Consider the following 19,044-nt stretch of genomic DNA (forward strand, 5'->3'; position numbering starts at 1 on the left):
AATTCCTTTCGTAGGTCGGAGTTGGTAGTTCCATTGAGTAATGCTGTGTAGGCGATCTCCTGGCTCAGGTCTTCTATCTGCATCGCCTCCTTATTGAATCTTTCTACGTACTTCCTGAGTGTCTCTCCTTCCCATTGCATGATGGCCAGCAGATCTGTGGATAGCTTCTTTTGAGGGATGCACGCTACGAATCTAGCCTGGAAAAGTCCTGAGAATTGTTTGAACGTCAGCACTGATCCTGGCTTTAAACTCTGGTACCATTCCTGCGCCAGACCTTTTAAGGTAGTAGGAAAAAGTTTGCATAGCACGTGATCCAAGTTTGTCTGAACATTGATCACCGCTTGGAATTTGTGAATATGGCTCTTGGGACAGCCTGTTCCATCGTACGACTCCAAATTTGGGGGGTATCTGAACTTTGTAGGGAACTCGTGAGAGATGATGAAATCTGCGAGTGGTGAGTCACTTCGAAGAGAGATGTCCACGTCTTCACATCTTATTCCAAGCCTGCTCATGACTTGGCGGACTTTTTCCTCCAGATGCTCTTCTCCGCCTTTGAGGGTGTGTTGTTCATCCATCCAACGTTCTTCGTCTGGAATTACGATGGGGGCATTTTGTTTCCTTGCGGAATTTCCAGGGGCATCTTCCTCTCGCATTGGTTCCTTTCCCTTGTCCATGGTTGATGTTGACTTCTGTACTGGTGATTTCGCTGATCCCTGTTCTGGCGATTTTAACGAGATACTCTGTTTGATATCTTTGAGTAGACTGGTGATTTCTAGGAAAGCCTTGAACATTGCTTGGTTGTTGATTGGCCCTTCATCAGGTGCTATGGCTATCGGAGGCATCGTCTGTCTTATCGCCAGGGGGTCGCTGGTTTCTCCTTCTTCGCTGGTCGGGGGAAACAGATTTAGGGCCGGTGGTTCTGTTTCCCTGTCTTCTCGGTTGGTAGCTGGTGGAGTATTATCTTGTGGGGGATCCATTCTTGAAAAAGCAAATTCTGAAAAGTATCTAAAAGGAACGACGAAACTAATAAGTTCCACGCTCACCGCACCAAATGATACAGGTCGATCTTTAAGGGGTCGCCTGTACTGTTTTTCCTGCACAAGTAACAAATATAAGCTCAAAGGACCTCAGGCTTGCTCAGCCTGAAAGCCACTCCGATGCTTAAGTCAGAGAGGGTTTTTTGGTAGGTAAATGAATGTAAGAGTATTTAAGTCTGATTTCTGCTTACCCTTCTCGGCATTCAGTGGCTTCCTTTTATAATGATTTTAAGGCGGTGGTTATCTGGTAAATCGTGGGTTTGTCCCACGATTATTGATAATGGTGAAGGCACGTTCCCGATTATCCCGGGTAGTGGGTGTCAGGAAACAGAGTGGATGAGGTCGCCTGGATGGCAGACCTGGAGGAGTCCGCCCGAGACAGACATGGGCGATGGGAGATTTGGAGACCCGTTGGGCGAGCATAGCATTTGTTAGGCGATGCCTGGAGTTCGAATATTATTAGGTCGGTATCACAATCCTCTCGCAATTCCGAGCACCAATTCTGCCCTCAGGTTCCACCTTGCTTTTACTCCCTCCCCAAATAGAAGATTAGATAGCGACCCATTGGCCATCAACTCGAAAACTAGAAGCCTCTGATTGTTTTCAGCACAGAATCCCAATAATCTTACTAAGTTCTTGTGGTGTGTACGGCCTATTATCTTCAGCTCCGCCCTGAACTCCTCATCGCTTTTTTCAATATCTTTCACTAGCTTCTTCACTGCAATATCAATCTGTACGTCCTTGAAGCGTAGAGTTCCTCCGTAAACTTTAGCAGAGGATCCTCTGCCTAATGTCCTGCTAAACCCGTTGGTTGCTTCATGCAATTCTGAGTAGTTGAATTCTCGAAAGTTAATTCCGATGGTATTCGTATTAGAAGAGTAGCCCCCCCGGATAAAAAGTCTCCGGGAAGTGGGATGGTAATAGAAGGCAGTGGCTCCGAACACAGAAGCAAATACAACACTAACAATTAGACTAATCTTGAGAAACGCTCCAACATTAAAATCATTTTCCTTGCTATCTTTCGGAATTTCAGGATTGCTAATCTTCATTGGTACCTTGACGAACGCCTTTCTTCCTTTAGTAGACGCGCTCTTTCTAGCATTTAGCAGGGGCGCTCTTTTCTTGTTGCATCTAGAATCGATCAAAGAAGCCGCCAAACTATAGCAGTCGTTCATAAGAGCTTCTTTACATCCCTCCTCGTCAACATTCAATACTCGACTCAAATCCGCGAAACCCTCAAAAGGAAAATCCGCATCATCAATCACTTGTACTTCGAAGTTCCTCACCGAAGCATCTGCACAATAGTTCACTACAGTTTCCGGACGACACCCTTTCGAAACATCATCACGATCCAACGGAACATAACCCGGTATACAACCACAATTCACTGTTTTATTATCAGGAGAAGTACAAAAGCCATTGACACCACACACAGAATTCACAAAGCAAGGTTCATCCACAGCTTGCCACACACTCGCCCATCTAGTTCCGTTAGATTTACGATAAACAAAATGTCGGAAATTCCCGCGATCATCAATCGTTGCACGATAATAAAACTCCCCGACAGGAGCCGAGAAATTCGTTCTCAACGAGTAAATTTCATCATTAGTACTATTCACAAGGTACAGACTAGCGTCAGGATTAAACACTAGACTCACATTGCCAACTAGAGTTCCTGTATACCAATAACCAGGATCAGAAAATTTATAAGCAGACAGCACCAAATTCCCATCATATTGCATTTCCAACATGAAGTTCCCGACCGAGTAATCGGAACTCCCTTTCACGTTAGAATAAATCTTCTGGCCATTCCTCAGAACCTGACCTGGCACGAGCGAATCCGTCGGAGAATCAAAGCTCTGCCAGACAATTCTTGAACTGTCATCTCTCAACACAAAATTGCCATCATTTTGCATGAAGCCTAAACCTGCAGCTGCACCGTTGTATACAGGACGAACAGTACCGTTGGAGTATGTCAAGAAAAGCTGACCGGCAAAAGTTAGTCGGATGGTGGATCCAGGTTCTGCAGGAGAGTTTCGGTTGGCTGACCAGATTAGTGTTTTTTCCGGGATTTTGTCGAACCAAATTCCCATGAGGTATAGATTATTATGGAGAGGGTAGAAACCGAATGCAAATTCGCCGGAGATTGACCGCCAAGTAACATTGGTGCCGGCGGTAATACCGGATCCTAAGCTAATATTTTGTGGAATCTGGGCATGCAATAAGCTATACAAATTTGTTAGTATGACAAGAAATGAAAGAAATTTGGTGGTAGCCATTGCCAACTGAAAGGGAAATAAAGTTTTACAGATAAAAACTACCGACGATGGTTGAAGCCATTATCAGACAGTCAAGTCAACGCAATAAATTTTACAGGTAAAGGTCGTTGACTTGTGGAATTTATTGGTTATGACTTCTAACTTGTAAGTGGATTTTGGATAAAAGTATAGTAATTTTTGTGCTAAATTCTTACTTATAGGTTATACCAGGTGTTTTATGTTCATCTCTTATAGTATTTGAGACAAGTAAGTTTTTAGTGTTTTACTAATGTGTTCACGAAGAAAATAGTAAATTCATGAAAGATTATAGTACAAGAAAGACGTAATATCTACCAAAAAAATAAAATAAAAATCTACAAAAAGAAACTAATAAATTTAAAATTTGTGTCTACTGTATAAAAATAACTTAAATATTAAAATAACAAAAGAAATGAACCGCCGCTCACCAATAAAATAATTGGCGATGGCTAAAATAAAAAATTTGAAGAGAGAGAGAACAAGAGGGAGACGGTTAGGCATTTCTCCAGGGAGTAAATATCCAATATTCTTAACGTTCTCATATTTTTTTATTAATTTAATACCTCTTCATAATTATCATTAATTTAATGACTGGATCTATGACTAAACTAATATATTTCCAAGTGCATGTATCTATGTAGCTTATTGAATGGGTTACTCGTGCAATTATTTTTAGAAACATCTAGAATTTGTCAAACCCAAGTATCACGCAGAAATTAAAATTCCACCACGTAAAATGGAATTCCGGACTAGCTTATGTCTTCACGCAATAATGCTATTAATCAAATTCCAACTATGTACTATCTAAAAAAAAAAAACTGGATGAATGCCTGGTCAATGCAATAATTTAGATAAAACCGAGAGGAATCATTTTTTTTTTATTTTGGTAGAATGTTAGCGTTTATACAATTTGAGTTATAATTCATTAGTTTAGGATCAGTATTTGAAATTCCAATAATGATTTAGCAAGAAAGTTCCGTAACTAAATCAATCAACTTCACTTTATTGAGATTACAAAATTACACTTGATTGTTATACAAAAGCTTTAAAATTCTTATGATTTCAAGTATGCTATGGACTAATTAAAAGCATGAACTTTAAAAATATTGTGCATTGATTATAGGAGGAATTCCAGCTTGGGTTGTTCCTTCTAACATGAGTATAACGTTGTTCATCGATGGGCGAAGAGTCGGATTAGGACACACGCACCACAGTCCCACCATCACCATTCTCTCAAACCTCGTAAAATCCTCTAAGAGTTCATGATCATGGCTCACAATGGCTGCTAACTTATCAGCTCTGATACAACATACAACCCAATCGACTAGAACCATTTCATCGCCTTCTTCGTCAACTTGGTGCAACTCTAAGTGCCTTTTGCAGAAAATAATCTCTAATAGCATCACACCAAAGCTGTAGACGTCGATTTTGGTCGTCACAGGAGCATTCTTGAGCCACTCTGGAGCCATGTATCCCATGGTACCTCTAATTTTGGTGCTCGTTCGAGTCTGGTCTTTCATCAAGAGTTTTGCCAGACCGAAATCTGATATTTTGGCTCTGTAATTTTTGTCAAGAAGAACATTTTGTGGCTTTATGTCACAATGGATAATTTGGGTCTCACACTCTTCATGCAAGTACAACAGCCCTCCAGCAATTTCAAGTGCAATTTCTGCTCTTTTATCCCAACTGGGTTTAATCTCTTGATCAAACAAAAATTTAGATAAGGTTCCATTTTCCATCAGCTCATAAACTAGAAGTCGATGATTTCGATCATTACAGAAACCCAACAGCCTGACAAGATTCTTATGATGAGTTAGACCAATTACTTGCACTTCAGTCAGGAATTCTTTTTCCCCTTGTTCCACAATTTTCTCTAGCTTCTTAACAGCAACCTCAACTTGTTTACCCTCTAAGATCAAAACTCCACTATAAACAGTACCAAATGCTCCTTTTCCGAGTTTACTCTTGAACCCATTTGTAGCTTCAAGCAGCTCCTGGAATGAAAACCCTCTCATATTTATCTCCAACGGCTTTTGACTCGCAACCTGCTTACGAGCTAGAGGGTGATGGTAAATGGTAATGGCTGCAAAGAGCAAAGCCATGATTGAACACAGCACAAGTCCAATCAGCAGAGATTCATGTCTGTCTTTATCATGAATTCTGAGCGTGCTGTTATCATTTGGTACTTTAAGAAATGCCACTACATTGTTTGTTGAAGGAGAGCTTCTTCTAGCATTCAATAAAGGCATTCTCTTCTTGTAACACACAGATTCAACCAAGACAGCTGCCATTGCAAAACAGTCATTTGCGAGTTCCGTCTTGCATTCATCCAATTCAGCTGGCGAGCTTCTTGCCATATCTGTAAAAGGCCCATTTGGAAAATCAGCATTATCAATCACTTGGATAGTGAAATCTGAAGTGGAAGAATTCGGAGCACAAAAATCCATCACGACATTTGGGTAGCATCCTTTTGAAGGAATGTCGGGATCCCACGGAGAGTACCCAGGCAAGCACTCACATTTAACAGTTGTATTATCAGGTGAAGTGCAGAACTCATAAACCCCACAAACATTAAACACTGTGCAAGGCTCTGCAGCAATGAAATCTGGCTCCCATACAACTATCCACGTGCCCTTTTCTTTTCTGTAAACAAGTTGCTGCAGATTTCCATTGTCATTGATTGTCACTCGATGATAATAATCTTCAATTGGAGTAGGAACTTTTCTAGTCATTGAGTATATAACTGAAGAGCCATTCGCTGCATACAAGAAAGCGCTACTCTGATTGAAAACTAAGCTCGCGCTTAGGTTTCCAGCAGTTAAAGTAAACCAATAACCAGGATCCGCAAACTGGTATGCAGACATAACAATATTTCCATCAAAAGGCTGAACCTCCAACATGTATCGTCCTGTCGAGTAATCCACGGTTCCATTAGCGTTAGAATACAATTTCTGTCCCATTACCAGGACTTGGCCTAATAACATAGTGTCCGTGGGAAAAGCAAAGCTTTGCCAGATAATTTCTGAGGAAGAGTTTAGCAATACAAGATTGCCATTGTCTTGCAAAAGAGCTGAAGTAGTGGATGTGCCATTGTATATCAAGTACTCTGTTCCATTTGCATGTATGAGCACAAATTGACCGTTGACTTTCAGGTTAATGGTTGATCCAATCTCAGCAGGATCATCGCGGTTAGCTGACCAAGCTAATGTTTTCTCTGGGATTTTATCAAACCAAATACCAGCTAGAAATAAACCATCAAGAAGGGGATAAAACCCGAAAGCAAAATCACCAGAAAGTGATTTCCATGAAGAATTACTCCCAGCTGTCATTCTGGAACCCATGGGGATTGTTTCTGCAGTAATTTGGGCAGAAGAGGCAAGTAGTAATAAGGAAGAAGCAATCATAAGATAATCAAGAAAGACTGTTAAGGAAACCATTTTCCTAAGGAAGAAAAAAAGAAACAGTGAGGAATTAAGCAAAGAAAGAGTTCATCAAAAAGTTGTTAGTAAGAATTAAAATAAAGAATTAAAATAAAGCAATAACATGCTAAGTTGGATTGGACTTGCAATCAAATCAAACTTGACCAATTCAGCTTCTACTAATGGGACAAAGACCAATAAAAAAAAAGGAAGTCTTCGCAAAGATAGTCGATTTGACCACAACTGCCAAATTCTAACTTGTAGAGATAGAGAGGGGATTAGCGGCCCTATACAGCTAGCCTGTGTATGGTTGCACGTGATCACCTAATAATTAAAACAACATGATTAAATAATAATTATCCTTAAATAAATCCACAGTTATAAAAGTAGAAAGGATATACCTGTAATTACATTGGTTCTGTATAATTGCAGCGACTTTAACGCAGGTACTACTAGTAGAACTAGAAACCACTGGAAGCTGCATCCCAAGACTTCTGCCAAGACTTAATTACACGTAGAAACAAAAGAAATATTAAAACATAACTAGACACTTGGGACTCATTTTTAATATTAATATAAATTAGTTTCTGTGAGCTTCAGTAATATCAGCTAGCAATTTAAAATATCAGTAGGTAATGAAATATTAGTAATGTAACCGTTGTTTATTGTGAATTCAGACAAATTCCTCCTAATAAACAGTTTGATTAAATAATTACACATATAATTCTTATTTTTCCTAAGACTTCGATACAACACAATCATTAAAATCTAATGTACAAAAGTGGGAAGTTAAGCTAATTTTGTAGTCGGTATAAGAGGACCAAAAAATAGCAATCAGATAAAACATGCGCACAAGGCCGGAGTACGTCTGCTTCCTGAAGGATGATCACTTCACTTGATCAAACTTAATTTGTAGTTACAGCAACCTCCGAGTGAATTTGAAGTAGTACATGCAGCTGATTCCGACTACATAAGAATTTGAAGCAAGAAATGAATACTGTCGTCTCCATAAACATGAAGAACCAACATTTCTTTAAATCCAACAACAATGGCAGCTTGAACCTTGTGAGAATTCATCAATGTGTCACTTGATGAACTTCTTACTTCACGAGAAGAGTTCTGCAGAGCTAGGTCTTGCAGATCAAATCCCTCATTTGTTGGCTTCACCGAGCATTTCTTATCAGCACACAAGCTGGAATTTAATATAACCTGCTGGAACGGATGTAAAATGTTAACCAGCGAGCGTTAGCTCAGCTTGGGATGCAGTCTTTTCCACAAGCATCCACCAGTTGTCATCTTCTTCGTCAATGTTCTGTTAGTGGAAATACAGCAATAATCAGGAAATATACAGATAGGATTAATGATTATATTAACAAGGAATCTGTTCAATTTTAACAAGTAACAAATTCAGGTTTGAGCCTGTAGGACTTTGTGCTGTCCATCCTCTGAGGCTAGCAAATAAAAAGTGAACAACCGCAATAAGTTCTGATACAGCTGCTGTCGGTGAGGAAGTTAAGGAGTAACTAACCGCAATGCTAAGCTGCAATGTCTTTTCATTTTCTATACCATCAGCAACTTTCACAGCTTCAAGCCACCAAGAATCTTTAAAACCACTGTCCGTATCATTTTCATCATTGTAAAGCAGAATACCTTCATGATCATCCATATAGTGACAGCCCAGGCTATCAGTTTTTAACCCTATATAATCTGAATCCTGCTTTGAACCGCAGAGAATTTCAGGATCTGGGATCAAATTTAATGGAACTGGTCGCAAGGGAGATCGGTAGCCTGGTTACGCAGAAAAAATTAACATCAAATGATCGAGTCGTAAAATCTACAGAAACACACAAAAATAAACCGTCCAGCACCTTGGCAATCTGGATCATGACATTTCTGATAATACACTGCCCTTCTGAGGTCAACAACATATATAACTGAACAAGAAAGACAAAATACTTCTCATGAGCTTATTTGTATGAAAATTTCCGAAATACAAAGACTGGCAACTAAATTTGTGTAATCGTCCAATTAATATCCCAGTTAAGTATCTTCAATATATTGAATTAGCTTCAAATATTTAATGATAAAACAAACAAACAAATACCGTGATTGCTTTTATGCTCTCTGCCAATTCGTTCACAATATCGATTTCTTGACATGCTGTAGACCATCAATCCAAATTCAGAGAACCAATACCAGCTGCGAATTTTCCCTGAATGATGGGAAAGGTGAAAGAAAGAAAAAAGAAGTAAAAGTTTGGATAGCATTAGTAAATGTCTTATTTCGTATAAGGATCATGCAGAACTTTTGTTTTTCTAAAGAGTAGATATTAAAACACGGAATTCGATAGACTAGTGTGTTGTGAGGACCTCCAATGAACTTTGTAGATTAAAGTGGCATTATTAGAACTAGAAAGGAAAACTCAGCTGGAGAAAGGGGTGATGCTCTTTAACGTAACGGAAGTAAAACAAAACAATTTGCCCAAATAGCTTAACAAGCTCTGTCAATTTGTGCAAGGTAGAGTATTATAAGTTTTTGTTTTCATAAAGTACACTCTTTACTCTTTAAAAATCATGTGCCAGAGACTTGACATCCTAATAGACATGCGAAAGTGGAATTACCTGATACACTTCCAATTGTGGCAATAGATTCTACAAAATTGTCCATATATGGAAATGGCGACTTTCCCAATTTATATGTCACTGGAGCATCATTTAGTTGAGTGATAGCATACGTTCTACTAGAATAGTTTGTCTGCATAAGAAGAATTTCAGATTGTAAGCCATTCAGTAACACAATATGTGCGTGCTTCTAAAGACATTTGCACACTAGATGATCTTGAGCTTAACACCGGGTTCTAAAGATCTCAAGTTAATGCAAAATAAAGATGTTAAAATCTGTTACAACTGAAAAAGTCATAGAAGTGTCTATACGACAACTCTATATTGGAACAACTAATGCTAGCCAAGAACTACCTCTGTATCAAAATGCAGGGTCTTCACACAATCCAAGTCCATTTTGCAGACAAGAAGCTTCTTGCAATTGGCATCCATATTGCAGATTAATGATTCCATAAACATCTCCTCTTCACACTGTTATTCACCAATACAGGCACATTACTGACGTTTAGAAGAGATAACTAAATTCTGTGCAAAACAAGATTGGCTTATTGTTGGTCTCATTTAATTTACATTCTAAGAAACTGCTCAGGTATATAGAACAGTACCAGATGAAGAAAACCTAAAAGGAGTGCTAAGCCCATTTTATATATCTTGAAAAGCGGTCGTTGATAACAACATATTGAAGTTTCAATTACTAAACTTTTAGTTGTTATTCATAGGTAAGGAAAGTAGCATACCATGTCCTTACATTTGAAGCGCCCAGTGGGTAGCAGGACAGAACTCTTCCCTGCCTTGGATGATAAAGCTAAACGAAATACCCGATTTCTAGAATAGACAGCAGTGTCAATAAAAGACTGGGTAGCAAGTTCAGAAGATGAATCTTTTCTTATGAAGAGTTTGCCATATCTTCCATCTTTTTCCTTCAAACTTAAGATCCGAGAGCATATCTGTAAAATGTCATTACTAGTGAAAACAATGATACCTTTACAAGAAATGGGGACAAAAACAAAAATACAGAGACAAATGCAGATTCCTCACAAGAATCAGAATGCAAATAATGCATGGGATATGATGTTCCACACCCCATCTGCACTCTATTGTTAATATGATTATTCTCAAACGATACCTCTGAAACAAATGCACCTGCATGTGAGTTGTCCTTAAAAGCAGTCTTTGGTATGCGGAAAATCAAATGGCGTGAGAACTTTTCTGCATTTGCACGAGCATTATTGAGTTTGGAAACCAATGCATTGCAAAATGAAATGCATAGCATGGCATATCTGAAGTATGAATATCCAAAAACAAAAACATTAAGACAGACTTATAGAAGGAAGAGTTCCCAGGTAAATCTGCCGTTGAAGAACAGCAACAAAAGGCAGGAAAAAAGAAAAAAAGGACCGGAGTTTTCACGTGCACTTAAAATGTGATTTAAAACTCAGTTATGTGTAGCCAGTTCCATAACTATGTGAAGTTGCATTATCTAAGTATATGGTGACATATCATGAAATAAATGACACCACACAGATGATACTCTTTCATACTAAAACAGAATACCTTCAGTGGAGGAATCAAGCTCTACTATCCAGTCACAGTTTCCTTGAATAAGATACTTTTCCAGTAATGCTTCTAGAACGACAGATATCAAGAGATCAACCATTTCATCTCCATTGTTTCCGGCATTTTCTCTTCTATTAAACTCCAAATCGAAATAGAGATGGCATGGAAAACCCTGAGGGAAAAAACAACAGTACATAAATAAGTCCAATAGACCGGTTTCATACAGCAACTAGAAAGGAGGCATTGAAGGTAAGCATGAAGCATTAAAATAAAGCCATGCCCAATATTAAGTAAACCAACTATACAGTCATGAGTGTGCACATGCATATCAAAGTGTTTTAAACTTTTAATTAATAAAAGCAAAAAATAAAGATGGTCACCTCTTGAATTACTTCATAGTGGTGGCGAAACTTGGGATCCATGATTTTGTATCTAAAGAATCAAAAAAAAAATTGCTATGAGAAAATTATTCAAACAAGAATATAGTTCGAAGTCAAACTTCACACAATTTCATAATCACTGAAAGAAATGTAAACAAGAATACCTTCTCCAGAACTCCTTGAATGAAGAAACAAGAAACCTTCTTTGTCCGTTATGGTGATCCTGATAACTGAAAACATGCACATTGACATGCTCCTTTGCGAAGTTCAATGCCTCATTTTGCCTTGGAAATGTAGCCCATACTTCCGTCCTAAGAAAACCAGTAACTGAAGTCAGAAATTATAGATTATGTAACATAAAATGACGTAAAAGAAAGGATAAGAGAAAACATAAGGCTGCTTCCAAAAAACAAAACAGAGGGGCATGATGAGTACCTCAAGTTGGATTCTTGTTGTTGTGCAAGATCAATACGTATTTCACGAAGCAGTCGTAACAAACTAATTGGCCTTTTAGGCGGCACTCCATTTGGAGATCCGTAAAATACAACAGGAGAAATCCGTTTCTCACTTGTTGAACCAACCTGGACAAAAAGAATCCAAAACATATCTGATTCTGAAGCAACACAGTCTTTATTTTTCCAAATTTCATAATAAGAAAGCTCTAAGATTATAGCACAAAATGCTTTACCACACAAATGAGTCCAGCTAAAACAATCCTAGAAACGATGTCGATTTTACGACTTTAATAAACTACTTTAATAAAGTCAATTAAAAATTAATTGACACAATTCTCATGAGATGTAACACAACATTTATATAGGATATTGAAAAGAATTGAATATAAATAATAAGATGTGAAGCGCTTACATTGTTCTTTTTCTTCGGTTGGATGGATGACCCTGGCGACGGAGTTTCAGGAATTTCTTGCTTCAATTTGCTCTTGCTTCTTTTTCTTTCTCTCACCGCAGATTCTAACATCACCAACAAAAATCGCCGACGTAAATTGTCGCATTAGAAAATGAATCCGCCACATCAAAAAAAATAAAATGAGCAAATTCAAGTTTCAATTAACATTTAAAAAATTAAAACTAATAAATAAAACATGATATTAAAACCTAGGCATCAGAAATTTCATAAAAATCAAATTTGCATCATGTTTCTTTTGTAGAGTGAGAAATTGAGCACTGAGGAACTTACGTGGAGGAGAAACGCCGCATTTGAAGCATTCAAACAATCGATCAACGTCGTCCATTGATGTCATTTCTTTCACTCTACTCACCAAATTGTAGTGTTTTGTTCTTCAGCAATGGCAGACAAAGCGGGAACTTGAAAATTGTAAAGGGGGTAATCATAGTGGGCCTATCTAATTGAGCATTTGGGCTCTGTACGGACTTTTTGGAAAAATTACAGAAAAATTACAAAAAAGAACGGAAAAAATTACAAAAATAAATACTTCCATAAAAAATGGATACTCTCAGCTAGGGCAACCAGACCGAACCGTTTCACCGAACCGAACCAAAATTACAATTACGGTTCGGTTTTTTTGGTGATTATGATTTGGTTCGGTTTGTAATTAGGTAAAAGTTTGGTGTTCGATTTTCGGTTCGGTTTGAGCATTTTAAAAACCGAAAAAATCAAAAAACCGAACAATTAAATAAAAAATAAAAAATATATATAAATATATGTAAATTTACATTTTTTGGTCTTAATATTTTAATTATAATTGATATATAAGTTAATAAATTTCATACAACACATAATTATGCTAATAAACATATAAAAATATTTATTAGACACTTATTATTTAATCTTAGAATTTATTTTATGATAAAAAAATTAAAAAATGGAGAAAGTAAAAAATTTTAGTTTTTCACCGAACCGAACCAAACCGAACTTTTCGGTTCCGTTTGGTGTAAGCTAAAATTAAAATTCGGTCCGGTTCGCTTTGGAATTTTTACCAAAATTCGGTGTTCGGTTTGTTCGGTTCAGTGACCAAACCGACCGAACTAACCGAATGCACAGACCTACTCTCAGCAACGTGTTTTTCATTGATTTGACGAAAAAAGAAGCCACGTCAACAAAAAGTGGCTAAGAATACTCATTTTGTAACGTTTTACATAGTTCAGTATACATTTTATAATAAAAATAAATTCAGTACCCATTTAGTAACAAAAAGATGTTCACCATCCATTTTCAAACTTTTCATTAGGGGTGAGCAAAAACCGAACCGGACCGAGAAACCGAACCGAACCAGACCGAAATAGATTATGGAGTGATTAATATGGTCTAAATGGAGTGGTTTGGTTTGAGAGTATTAAAATTTACGGTTTTCGGTTCTGGTTTGGTTTTGAGGCTCGGTTAACCGAACCGAACCGAAAACCGAAGTAGTGAAAACGGCTGTGTTTTAATAGATTTTTAACATACTATAAATATCCCCCTTAAAACCACAAACCCTAATTTTCCTCACTGTTTTGCCGCTTCTCTCTTTTCATTTCTTAAACAAGCTTTCACTTCTCTCCTTCATCTCATCTTCTCTCAACTATCCATTAAATATAACTTACAAAATCTTATCTTTTGATTTCTCTCCTTTCTATTCTCCGGATCTTCAAGACTTTTGATATTTTTCTATCGATCAAAACAACTTCACATGTTGAGCATGCTAATTTTTTTCGTTTTGCTTTTGCTTTTTCGAAATTTAAAATTAATAAATTCGATTTAGTGTTATATATAAAGTTTTTTCCATAGATCTAACTTGCTCTTGTTTTATTTTTGCAGATCTAGTAGAAAGACAAGATTATAGTGTAAATTTTGTTAATTTTTTGGAATCTTTTAAGGTAAATCTCTCAAATTGTGTTAATTTCTTGGTCTTCTTATATATATTTGTATTTTCCATTTTTGAGAACTGATTATAATTTCTTTCCTTCTTTAAATTTTGCGGAGATACAGAATATTAGGGTTAATTTTGGTTAATTTTTTTTTCATTTTAATTTAAGACAATTTCTGAAATTTTCTTCTGCCTTCACTTTCTATGTTTATTTGTTCTTTTCTATTTAATAAATAATTAATTTATCTTTTTTGATTTCTGCAGGAGGTTGTTTGGTATGGCCATTATCTTATCAAGTTTTATTCTTTTGATAATTTTATTTACAGTGGATAAAATGTAAAGAAATATATGAAATTGTAGTTAATGTAATCAAACGATATTTATGTTTATATTGTATATATTTTCTTATTAAGAATTGTAATTAAAATTTTGTGTTTATATTGTATATATTTTCTTATTAAGATGTTAACCGAACCGAAATAACCGCTCACCGAAATGCTAAAATTTGGTTTTCATTTTATAGAGGTGGTTTGGTTTGGTTTCGGATTTTTCTAAACCGAACCGAACCGAACCGAACCGAGCTCACCCCTACTTTTCATAGTTCAGTACTCTCAAGTTTAATACCCGTGAACGGTTACTCTGAACATTTGTTTGTGGTAGTTCCTACAAAATGGATATGCAGCGAAAGCTTTTTGGTAAATTACCTCCAACAAAATTTCAAGTCAAAGAATCATCATTATTCGTTTTGATAGATTACAAACAAAATTTCAAGTTAATCTAAAGACATTACAATCTTGAAAATAGTTATAATTCAGTTCGCCTTACAACCTTAGAAATGATTATTACTCAATGGAGCTATAAACTCGATTCATTAAGGTATGCGCATGCATCATTGAATCTTCTGTTATTTTCATAAATTTAAAATGACAGATTCATCTTGTTACCATCGCTAAATGTAAATGATAGTATTTGTTTTTATTTGATTGTTAATTAGGTTCATGACAAATACTATTTCTTCCTTAAGTTGAACCAAAATGAGGTTGTTTTTCCCATCAGAATTTGAGAAAGTTGTGGTGAAGACGGCGTCTGTTTGGTCGTCCCTGCTTTTGAACTTATGTTTTAACCTTTAGCAAGTATACAGCCTCCCCCCACCCCCCAGGGGTTTGGGCTAGTGGTCAAATCCTCAGCCGTCTGAGCGCAATGGTCGCGGGTTCAAACCCTGACTACGCCCTTTCTAATAAATGAAGGGACTCTGACTTGCCTGCTTGCCATTATAGTCGGGAATTATTAGGTATGTGGGTTTGCAGGCTGTCCACATTCCGGGGTTTGACTTTGATCCTCGGCTCCTCGGCTTCGGCACAAGGGGAGTGAGTCCTCAGTCACCAAAAAAAAGTGTACAGCTTTTCCACTTTAACTTTTCTGTTCCAGCTGAGATTGGAATTCATACTAATGAGTAGTCTATATTAACGTTTGCATTGTTGTTTCTTCTAGTGTCTTTTAATACTGCATTTTCACTAACAATCTATAAAAGCAACTTCTTTATTTCAACTTCTGATTGTTAGTCCTCAAGGTGCAAAATGAGGGCTGAGAGTGTGCCATGTTGTGAGCTCGGATTTTGGGTATATGTAATTATATGTCTCGGCATTGTGTTACTTGCAGGTATCACGTCAGGCCTTGCTTTAGGACTCTTATCATTCAGCCAGGTTGATCTCGAGGTCCTTATCAAGGCTGGTAAGCCCCGGGACCAAAAAAATGCAGGTTAGTTGTTTCTGTTTAGAGTGTCTTTCCTTTATATATACTTCTTGTTTTTCATTTTTCAGTCTATATTTGTTTATTGAATAATTTCAGCAAAGATTCTGCCCATTGTAAAGAATACGCATTTACTACTGTGTACACTCCTGATAGTCAAAACATTAGCGATCGAGGTTTGTGCATTCTTAAAAGTCACTTTATATGGTTTATATTTCTTGTTTTTTTATTAACCTTACTGTGGATAATTATGTTCTGCAAGGCACTGCCAATTTTCTTAGACTCTATGCTCCCAGATTGGGCTGCCATTTTAGTGTCGGTCATTCTTGTTCTTGGATTTTCTGAGGTAAAGGTTATACGTTAAAGTATTTGTTTCAATAGGTCGCTAAGATTTTGATGATAACATTTTTTTTGGTTAGATCATCCCTCAAGCTGTGTGTGCTCGATATGGACTAATTCTTGGTGCTAATTTATCTCTCTTGGTTCGCCTTCTTCTGCTGTTCTTGTATCCTATAGCATACCCGATTAGCAAGGTAGTACTAATGACATTATTGTAGCAAGCTAATTTTTTGCAGTAATTTACAATGAATATTTAACCCTCTTAATTACTAAAAATGGCTTTTCTCTTTTGTTTTGATTCTGCTAGCTCCTAGATTGCCTGCTAGGGAAGGGGCACTATGTACTCTTAAGACGAGCAGAGCTGAAGACATTAGTAGATTTGCATGCCGATGATGTAACTTTCATTCACTGAACATTATCTATTGTACTGTGTTAGTCTTATAGACTATAGTTATGAAAATAATCTTTACTCTTTAGGCAGGGAAAGGCGGAGATTTGTCACATCACGAGACTGCTATTATAACTGGTGCTTTGGATTTGACACAGAAGACTGCTAAAGATTCAATGACGCCCATATCTGAAACCTTTTGTCTAGATATTAATTCCAAGCTTGACCTGTATTTAGCTTCTGCTCTGTCCATCATTCCTTGTGGAGTTTCTTTTACTTACCATAGGAATTATTTTTCATCTTCTATCTTCAGGTATACAATGGGACTAATAGTGAGCAAAGGACACAGTCGTATACCCATCTACTCTGGAAGCCGAAATAATGTTATTGGCATCATTCTGGTGAGCAATCCCAGAATTTGCAGTTATGCATTTACTATAATTCTTATAAAGATATAAGTGTAGGTTGTTTTGAATATTTTGATATTCCAACTTCTGTATTTAATCTCACTGCATCTTTATGTTAAATCAGGCAAAAAATTTGATCTTTTGCCGTCCTGAAGATGAAACTCCTATCAAACATATGAATATCAGGAGAATTCTTAGGTATCATTTTCTTAACTAAATCAAATAACTCTCAGATTCAGATTCTACCAATTTTTTTAAAAAAATAGTTGGTCGCGGATTCTGGTACCTTTTATGCTTGCATGCATTGTTTTATTTGCCTGCGTTTGTGATCTTTTGAATAGATGATATTACCCTGTACATCATTTGCAACAGGGTCCCTGAAGATTTGCCACTATATAATATGCTGAGTGAATTCCAGAGTGGTCACAGCCATATGGCTATTGTCGTAAAGAGCAAGACGGATATGAAGATTTCTGTTAGTGATGATGAAGTAGGAAAGTCTACTATCTTGAATATTGACATCAACTCAAATTCAGAACAGAAGAAAGGTAAACCTATAAAAATTCAGGTCCTTTTTCTGATAAGCTTTTCTTGTTTGCCATTTCTTGGTCTGGAAGTCGAGTTTTCCAGCAAACAAATTGTAGCAGATTTTAACCTTATGGGCTGACATATAACAGGAATCAGATCTATATACGATCAGAATGCAAGTATTGGTATCACAAATACTACATCTATGAGCTCGAGCGACGGAGAATTCAAAAGTCTACCACTTAAGACTGTAATTGAAGAGGAAAAAGAGTTGCATTTGCACGAGAAACTCTCCGAGCAAGGGGCAGGAGACATTGTACATGAAGATTTAGAATTTATTCCAAGCAACTTGGATGAAATTGAAGAGGTTATTGGTATTATAACAATGGAAGATGTTATGGAGGAACTGTTACAGGTTAGTCTTTGTTCATGTCTTGTTTGTTCTTCTTATTCCTACGTTTCTCATCTTGCACGAACTTTTTGAAGGGAGATATCTTGGATGAAACTGATGAATATGTTGCTGTCCATAACAAGTAAGTAGTACTGTTTTTGAATCTATACATGTATTAATGCATTCTATCTCGTATCATTTTCTGCTCAAATTGAGGTATATGTATGAATCTATGTTTTTACAGAATTAGAATCAACCTGCCAATTTCAAGAACGTCATCAGGATCTTTCAGAAGACCTTCCTTTTCTCATCATATTCATCGGATAATTCCGGAGCCATAGACTCCCTCTTCTGATAGTTGCATACGTACATACATTCAGCCACCACCTGAAATATCAACTCTATAGGAATTTCTGAAATTAGATTAATTCTTTAGCTGGAGTTTGTGGATGTAGCCAAGACATTCTAGCTAGTGATTCTTGAAGCTCATATTAGCAAAAAAGATCATCTCAGGTCAAAATAACTTAATCCAAATATTCTTTGATGTATTAATTTATGGTATGATACTAATTTCCTATCAAGTTTGTCTGTAATTCATTTGGCACATTGGCGGCAACGCCATATATTGCACTTAATTTGCCCTTGCATCGGCGACGGAATCAAAGACTAAAAGTGATGAGTTTTGTTCCATCACCGAATTTGTTTTATGGATTGTTGCATTACTTGGTTTATCCTTGTTCAATTGCTTTTTTTATTATCATTATTATCTTTGGTGATAAACATTACCAAATTAAGTTTGGCTCTATTAGAGTCCTATGCTATGATCGTTTAATTTGACATATTTTGATAGGATTTCCTTTTTCTGAGTTTTATTTCAGCTTCTGTGATTATTAGTTTAATTAAAATATTGTTCAAATTTGAAACCTTACATTTTTTTTATTATTTGAAAATGACTCTTCCCTTCGAATTCTGAAAGGATGCATTTGTTCTAGTAATATTTTTTTAAGGCTTATTAAAAAAATGCCTCATCTTTTTTTTTAATGACCAAACTTTCAAAATCGTTAATTTTAACCTATTTTCAAATTTATGTTTCAATTGTAGCCATTT

General features: G+C 36.6%; 4 protein-coding genes across 4 annotated transcripts; 1 reads left to right on the top strand and 3 right to left on the bottom strand.

The window, feature by feature from the left end:
• Window positions 1–1,507: 1,507 nt before the first annotated feature.
• LOC126673011 (G-type lectin S-receptor-like serine/threonine-protein kinase LECRK2) lies at window positions 1,508–3,316 on the bottom strand. The gene has a single exon (XM_050366963.1). The coding sequence runs from the start codon at window positions 3,314–3,316 to the stop codon at window positions 1,508–1,510; it is 1,809 nt and encodes a 602-aa protein (XP_050222920.1).
• A 997-nt stretch (window positions 3,317–4,313) lies between these two features.
• LOC126674695 (G-type lectin S-receptor-like serine/threonine-protein kinase LECRK4) lies at window positions 4,314–6,842 on the bottom strand. Its single transcript, XM_050369180.2, has one exon. The coding sequence runs from the start codon at window positions 6,769–6,771 to the stop codon at window positions 4,432–4,434; it is 2,340 nt and encodes a 779-aa protein (XP_050225137.2). The 5' UTR covers window positions 6,772–6,842; the 3' UTR covers window positions 4,314–4,431.
• Window positions 6,843–7,394: 552 nt separating this feature from the next.
• LOC126674696 (uncharacterized) lies at window positions 7,395–12,632 on the bottom strand. Its single transcript, XM_050369181.2, has 14 exons — window positions 12,509–12,632; window positions 12,179–12,282; window positions 11,747–11,892; window positions 11,476–11,622; window positions 11,312–11,363; window positions 10,929–11,103; window positions 10,501–10,583; window positions 10,112–10,321; window positions 9,729–9,845; window positions 9,375–9,507; window positions 8,858–8,965; window positions 8,622–8,687; window positions 8,282–8,541; window positions 7,395–8,065 (listed from the first exon to the last, which is right to left on the bottom strand). The coding sequence occupies exons 1-14, from the start codon at window positions 12,570–12,572 to the stop codon at window positions 7,985–7,987; spliced, it is 1,746 nt and encodes a 581-aa protein (XP_050225138.1). The 5' UTR covers window positions 12,573–12,632; the 3' UTR covers window positions 7,395–7,984.
• Window positions 12,633–15,697: 3,065 nt separating this feature from the next.
• On the top strand, window positions 15,698–18,644 carry LOC126673962 (DUF21 domain-containing protein At5g52790-like). Its single transcript, XM_050368300.2, has 12 exons — window positions 15,698–15,893; window positions 15,984–16,060; window positions 16,147–16,230; window positions 16,304–16,417; window positions 16,531–16,617; window positions 16,701–16,840; window positions 16,925–17,012; window positions 17,143–17,216; window positions 17,391–17,566; window positions 17,696–17,961; window positions 18,033–18,079; window positions 18,182–18,644. Exons 1-12 carry the CDS (start codon window positions 15,713–15,715, stop codon window positions 18,276–18,278), a joined length of 1,431 nt encoding a protein of 476 aa, XP_050224257.1. The 5' UTR covers window positions 15,698–15,712; the 3' UTR covers window positions 18,279–18,644.
• The last annotated feature ends 400 nt before the right edge of the window (window positions 18,645–19,044 follow it).

This window comes from Mercurialis annua, linkage group LG3 (assembly GCF_937616625.2).
Source record: "Mercurialis annua linkage group LG3, ddMerAnnu1.2, whole genome shotgun sequence".
Classification (NCBI taxonomy): domain Eukaryota; kingdom Viridiplantae; phylum Streptophyta; class Magnoliopsida; order Malpighiales; family Euphorbiaceae; genus Mercurialis; species Mercurialis annua.

What these genes read in the sequence shown, in the direction of transcription:
- LOC126673011 (XM_050366963.1), bottom strand. Translation starts at nt 3,316, where the DNA reads ATGGCTACCACCAAATTTCTTTCATTTCTTGTCATACTAACAAATTTG.
- LOC126674695 (XM_050369180.2), bottom strand. Translation starts at nt 6,771, where the DNA reads ATGGTTTCCTTAACAGTCTTTCTTGATTATCTTATGATTGCTTCTTCC.
- LOC126674696 (XM_050369181.2), bottom strand. Translation starts at nt 12,572, where the DNA reads ATGACATCAATGGACGACGTTGATCGATTGTTTGAATGCTTCAAATGC. An exon ending in ATGCGGCGTTTCTCCTCCAC is followed by an intron (nt 12,283 to 12,508) that starts GTAAGTTCCTCA and finishes TGGTGATGTTAG; the next exon opens with AATCTGCGGTGAGAGAAAGA. An exon ending in CATTGCAGCTTAGCATTGCG is followed by an intron (nt 8,066 to 8,281) that starts GTTAGTTACTCC and finishes TTCCACTAACAG; the next exon opens with AACATTGACGAAGAAGATGA.
- LOC126673962 (XM_050368300.2), top strand. Translation starts at nt 15,713, where the DNA reads ATGAGGGCTGAGAGTGTGCCATGTTGTGAGCTCGGATTTTGGGTATAT. An exon ending in TAGCATACCCGATTAGCAAG is followed by an intron (nt 16,418 to 16,530) that starts GTAGTACTAATG and finishes TGATTCTGCTAG; the next exon opens with CTCCTAGATTGCCTGCTAGG. An exon ending in ATTAATTCCAAGCTTGACCT is followed by an intron (nt 16,841 to 16,924) that starts GTATTTAGCTTC and finishes TTCTATCTTCAG; the next exon opens with GTATACAATGGGACTAATAG.